General features: G+C 53.8%; 1 protein-coding gene across 1 annotated transcript; it reads right to left on the reverse strand.

Annotated features, from left to right (window-relative positions):
* Nucleotides 1–302: 302 nt before the first annotated feature.
* Nucleotides 303–5,392, reverse strand: LOC127480924 (dephospho-CoA kinase domain-containing protein-like). Its single transcript, XM_051809630.1, is given in 5 exon segments — nt 303–588; nt 1,050–1,139; nt 2,909–3,110; nt 5,270–5,303; nt 5,306–5,392. Coding segments are annotated over 5 exon segments (693 nt in total). The 5' UTR covers nt 5,387–5,392.
* Nucleotides 5,393–5,620: the final 228 nt, after the last annotated feature.

Raw genomic sequence — 5,620 nt, forward strand, 5'->3', positions numbered from 1 at the left:
TTAGAATGAGATTGTCCCGGATTAAAGTGCCTCAACTCACCAAAGTCCCACCACAGAGACCCACAGGGGGGACAATAAGAGCAGCCTCCCCCCAGAGGCACAGCTGGTGGGCAAGAACCTGAGCAGGGAGAAGGTGCTGGAAAAAAAAACCCTGGCTACACTCACCTTGGGAACTGTGCAAGGAGACACCTCTCACCGCTGTCTGCATTCAGCTGGCAAAGCTCATTAATGGAGGTGGCCTTTTGGTGCCGTTTTCAAACCAGGGAATTCAGGCCCCTTCCCTGACTAAGAGAAAAGGTGAATTAGGAGATGAGATGCAGCAGGAGGAGGAACACCAGCCCCCCGAGCCCGGCGACGGCCACGCCCACCGCCAGCCGGGCCCAGAGGAAATCCAGGGAATCCTCGAGGCGGGCGTGGAGCCGCAGCACCTGCCGGCGGGTGCTCTCCCTGTCCCCCAAGTTGTCGATGATGTGAGTTGCCCACTGGAGCTTCTCCTCTAGTGGGATCTGGGAGCTGATCCGGGTGTCGGCCGCGGCCACATCCAGCCCGTTCCGCCTCATCAGCCGCGTGCGCTGCGCCAGGGTGTCACTGCCGGGGAGGGGGACGGAGCTGAGGTGGGGTGGGAGGGAAGGGGGGTCTGCCTTCCTTGGGCATGAGGGATAATAAAGTGGGAATGAGAAACATTCCCCGTGTCATTTCTGCTCCAGCCATCGGGTCAGCACTGCCCAGGATGACTCCGTTCTGTGTTTTTGGCACTCCCACAGGCCACAACACCAGGCAGTGCCCCAAATCCTGCCCCAATTGATAGTGCACAGGCTATAGAAAGCCCAAAGCAACAACATTCCCTGTATGATGGTGCTAGCTTCCAGGGAAAGCTCAAGAAGCCCCCTCAAGTGCACTAGGATAAAGGGAGGTGCCACAGCACAAAGGGAGATGTTACTTCTCTCAATGGGTTTCGCACCAGGGCAGTGGCTGAGCCCTCACCAGAGCAGAGCCCCCTCTAAGAGAGGTGGCAGTGTCCCTGTCCTCATGGTTCCTGGGGCACTTACCAATAAACCAAGACCGTGTATCTCATAAACTTGGTCAACCCGTGGGTCTCGAAGAGCAGAGGGATGTCCAGGATCATGTAGCGGTATCCTGTGGAAATGGCAACACCCCTCAGAAAAGGGAAAAGCGTTAACCCCCATTCCCAAATCCCTCCTGCTACACACACACCATGGTCATGAAAAGCAAGGGAAGTGGGAGCTCTACAGCTCCACGATTGCAGCAGAGCCCGTTTGCCCTCCTCCCTCTCGCAGGGAGGAAATGGTTTCATTCCAAGTTTCCAGAGGAAAAAAAAAAAAACAACCCTAACATGGCTGCTCTCAGACCAGAGGTGAAGCTGCAGAAATGTAAGAAGGAGCTGAAACAAGGAGCTGAAATGAGAACAGCAGTACCTGTCTGGCCAGAGCGGCAGCCATGCCAGGCTCTCCCAGGAAGCAGTGTCCACAGCAGGGTCTGCTCTCCACTTCTTCCCTTGTCCAAGACTTTGCCAGGCTGCAGTCATCTGAGCCAACCTTCTCCAGCTCAGTTTTCCTGCCTTTATGCAAAGCTTTGGCTATACAGCTCCAAGGGCAACAAAGAAATCCTTGCAGACCTCTCACAGCTGTGACACTGAAACATGGGTGAGCCTCCGGGCATGGCCCCAAGGCTGAACCCTCACCAAAACTGGTTGAGTTTGGTTTAAAAGCACTGTCACCATGAGGAACAGAGCTTGCCACAGCCAGTCACTGTCCCCCCAGGCCCTGTGGCCCCCCAGTTTTCCCTGTGCCTCTGCCCTTGGCCAGCACCAGCTCTGTGGCATCTGGGGAGGTGGGAGATGCCCTGCTGAGCCTGGGGGAGCAGGAGAGGGGAAGGGAAAGCTCTAAGCCAGGACTTCACTCCCCTATGTGCGCCTCAGCCACAAGGACACCTCAGGTTTTGCTGCTGTCCCCTCTTTGTAACCCAACCCCCCTAAAACCCACGGCAAGCAGAGCCTGGAAAGAGACATCATCCAAGGAGCCCCATTCCACCGCATCTCCGCCCCCAGAGGCTTCTTGCTGCCCTCCAGTTTGATCGATCAGAGCTTTCCTTACACACCGATCCTCAGAGACAACATCCAGCTATCCCAAATTATTAAATCCTGACTAATGAGGACAAAGCTGCCTGCTGAAGCCACACAGCACTCTCACCGAGGGCCAGCACAGCATCCGCCTCCTGAGCCCACAGCCCCGGGTTCAAGACTCCATCTCTGCCTCCCGGCTTTCCTGCCTGTTGCTTCCTTTGCGTCCCTCCTCCTCCTCACCCTGGAGCAGAGCTTGGCCCCATGGAGCCCTTGCACAGGCCTGTTCAGCTCTCACAAGGCTCCAGCTCCGATGAGCGCCACAGATCCAGACTGGCTCTGTGAAGTCGGTCATACATGGAGACCTCCAGAACAGCTGGTGATCTTATCTGGCATTTCTCCAGCCCTGCCTGACAGTTGCATTTGTTCCATATATTGGGGGGAAGGCAGGACTTTGGAACCCACAGCTGTCCCTCACCTTATCAGCGCTCAGAGGGCTGCACAGCTCTCACCAAGGCCGGGGGCAGGGAAGGATATTTGGCCATTTCGGGAGTGTGACATTATCCAGGGGGTGATCTCAGCACAGGCCTCACAAAGCTGCTCCTAGGCCCCACAGATACACTTTAAACCGCAGAGGAAGGTGGTGAAGGCCAGCAGTGAAAGGCAGGAGTGAATCAGGAATGAATCCTCCAAAGGCCACCACTGGCAGAGCACAAAGGCTGTCACTCAACGTCCCTTCCCCTTTTCCGTCCCTGTCCCTCTCCCCACATTCAGGGACAGCTCCTGCCTGAGAGGAGTCCCCGAGGGCTGGGACTTGGCCTCTTATCGAGCACAAAATACTTCAGGATCTGCTTCAGCATCTCCTTCAGGATCTCGGGGTGGGTGATGGAGTTCAGCAGCTGCCCTTTCTCTGGCTGGGAGAAGATTATGTTCCCAAGAGCCTCGCGGTTTATCTCACTGTTCTCCAGGAGGATCTCAGTGCCAAAGTACCACAGGATCTGCTGGTGGGCCTTGGAATGGGGCTGCACCACTGAGAACATCAAACAGCTGGGGGTGAGGGCTGGTTTTACAGCACTGTTTGCATCAGCAGCCCCCCCCAGATGGGGTTTGGTCATGAACGGATGCAGCTGATCCTCGCCGGGGCACCACATCTGCCTCCAGCACATCTGCCTCAGCACCAGCTCCTGCCAACAGCCCTCCCAGCCCAAGGTCCCTTGCAGGGCTGACACCTGGGAGATCAAAGTGTCCTGCAGACATTAATTCAGCACCACAACCCTCCCAGCCCATGCTGCTGCTCGGGGTGACAAGTCAGCAGGGCGGGCAGAAGGACACAGCCGTGGCCACACGCCAGGGCAGGGGCAGGAACTGGGCTGAGCTGACTCCCACCAGTGAAGAATCAATCCAAAGGGACCAGGACCAGCTGAAAACCTCAGCACTACATGAACACACACTTCTACAACCTGTGTCTGGCTGCTGCTGAGGTGGTTTCTTTTACTGTCTTTGACCTCAGTCACTAAATTCTTCAGGAAAATGAACACAAAAAACCTTCTAAAAGCTCAATCCCGAATCAGCCCTTGCAGGGACTCTGATGTTACAGGAGTGTATAACTTTAAAGTCACCAAAAAAAAACACCAACAAAAGGGATGCAGCAATAAAATCATAATTAAGCTCCAGCTGAGGGTAACCACGGTGAAGGAGAGAGCAGATAATCATCTCTCCCAAATCCAGGAACGTTGCCAAAGGTTGTAACCTCAGGCCAACCTCATAGAAGTCTTTAAGACCAATTTCTTCCTCCCATGGAATATCACATGGAGGCAGTTTTGGGATGCGTGAAATCCACGTAGTAAACAAATACGTATAAAAAAGGAATTGGAGGAAAATAAAGTGATTGGTAGAGAACTGACACAGAGTATCTGTAGTGTTTTCGTACTGTCTCCAAGGGTTTTTAGCACCTCCAGCAGATTTCCTGCACCTCGAGGGGAATCACAGTGCAATAAAATGTTAAAGCTTTGAGTGGCTACACAGTAAGTTCTTCAGCAAACAGAAAAGTTCTGGCACTTTAAAATGACAACATTGCACCACAGGTCAGCTGTAGCCCCTGGACCTGCCACATGCAGGATCCACAGAATCCCAGAATCCCAGGCTGGTTTGGGTGGGAAGGGACACCTTCCACTATCCCAGGTTGCTCCAAGCCCTATTCAACCTGACCCAGGACACTTCCAGGGATGGAGCAGCCACAGCTCCTCTTGTCAAGCTCTCTGTTCCCCTTGTTATCCCTGTGAGATGGAGGGGTTAACACCTCACAGCTAATCAGGGAGAGCAGCGTCTGCTCCAGTCCTGCTGAGGCAACAGACCTGGAATTCTGAGTCTTCCCTCTAGCCCACACAGCACATTTGAGAGCAGCAAGAGGCAGGTGCGCAGTGCAGGAGCGTGGACTGAATTCCCTGACCTGGGATCTCTGGAGCCTCTTGGTTTTTTTGAGCACATTAATTTTGAGGTCTGATCTCTCAGTGTCACCAAGAAAACAACATGTAGCACAGAGGGACATGGTCTGAAGTTGTGCCAGGGGAGGTTTAGGTTAGACATTAGAAAGAATTTCTTTACAGAGAGGGTAATCAGACATTGGAATGGGCTGCCTAGGGAAGCAGTGGATTCTCCATCCCTGGAGGTGTTTAAGAAGAGACTGGATGTGGCACTTAGCGCCATGGTCTAGTAACCACAGTGGTAGTGGATCAAGGGTTGGACTTGATGATCTCGGAGGTCCCTTCCAACCCAGCTGACTCTATGATTCTATGATTCTCATTCAAGGCTCTATGATCCCACCCCACATAACTGAGTGACAGGATGGGTGTCCTGGATGTCAGGGGGACACTGGATCAGCCAAGGGAGCCACATTAATTTTGCCCAGAGTTGGCTTTCAAAGCTGGGAAACATCACACTCCAGGAAAGAGAGACTCAGGGCATGATCTCCCCACGGTGTTTCTTAGGACACCATCTTCTGTTTTTGTTATAAAAAATATATCCTAGTTCCAATTCCCCCTCCCCCGGAGGCAGCTCTACAGCCTCATGGAGTGGGAAGCGGAAGGGAAACAGATGTACCCAGAGCACCCTCTGCCGTCAGCGCCTCCCAGCAGCGATCCCAGTTGTCAGAGGAACCTCAGGGACCAGGATCAGCCACGGAAAACTCACTCTCCCTGGCAATAAGGTCGGCGTCGATCACGGCACGGCACAGCCCAGTTCCCGCAGCACGGCCACCACCGTGCTCTTCCCCGATGCAATCCCACCCGAGAGTCCCACCAGGAACATCGTGCTCTGAAAGGGGAAAGAAAGGAGTTGGAAAACGTGCCAGGACAGGGCTCTTTTTTTTTTTTTATGCTGGGCACAGCAAATATTTAGCCCAAAACAGGTGGCTTCATTCGAAGTTCATTCTCTCTAGGTGTCACTGAGACATTGGCAGGATTTTGGCATCCTCTGGTCTGGGAATCCCTGTTTCACAGGCTGCAGGATAGTGCTGGGTTAAACGAGGCTTCCCTGGACCCC

Source organism: Manacus candei, unplaced genomic scaffold, assembly GCF_025592945.1.
Source record: "Manacus candei isolate 608988 ecotype Guabito, Panama unplaced genomic scaffold, ASM2559294v1 h1tg000076l, whole genome shotgun sequence".
In the NCBI taxonomy this organism is placed as follows: domain Eukaryota; kingdom Metazoa; phylum Chordata; class Aves; order Passeriformes; family Pipridae; genus Manacus; species Manacus candei.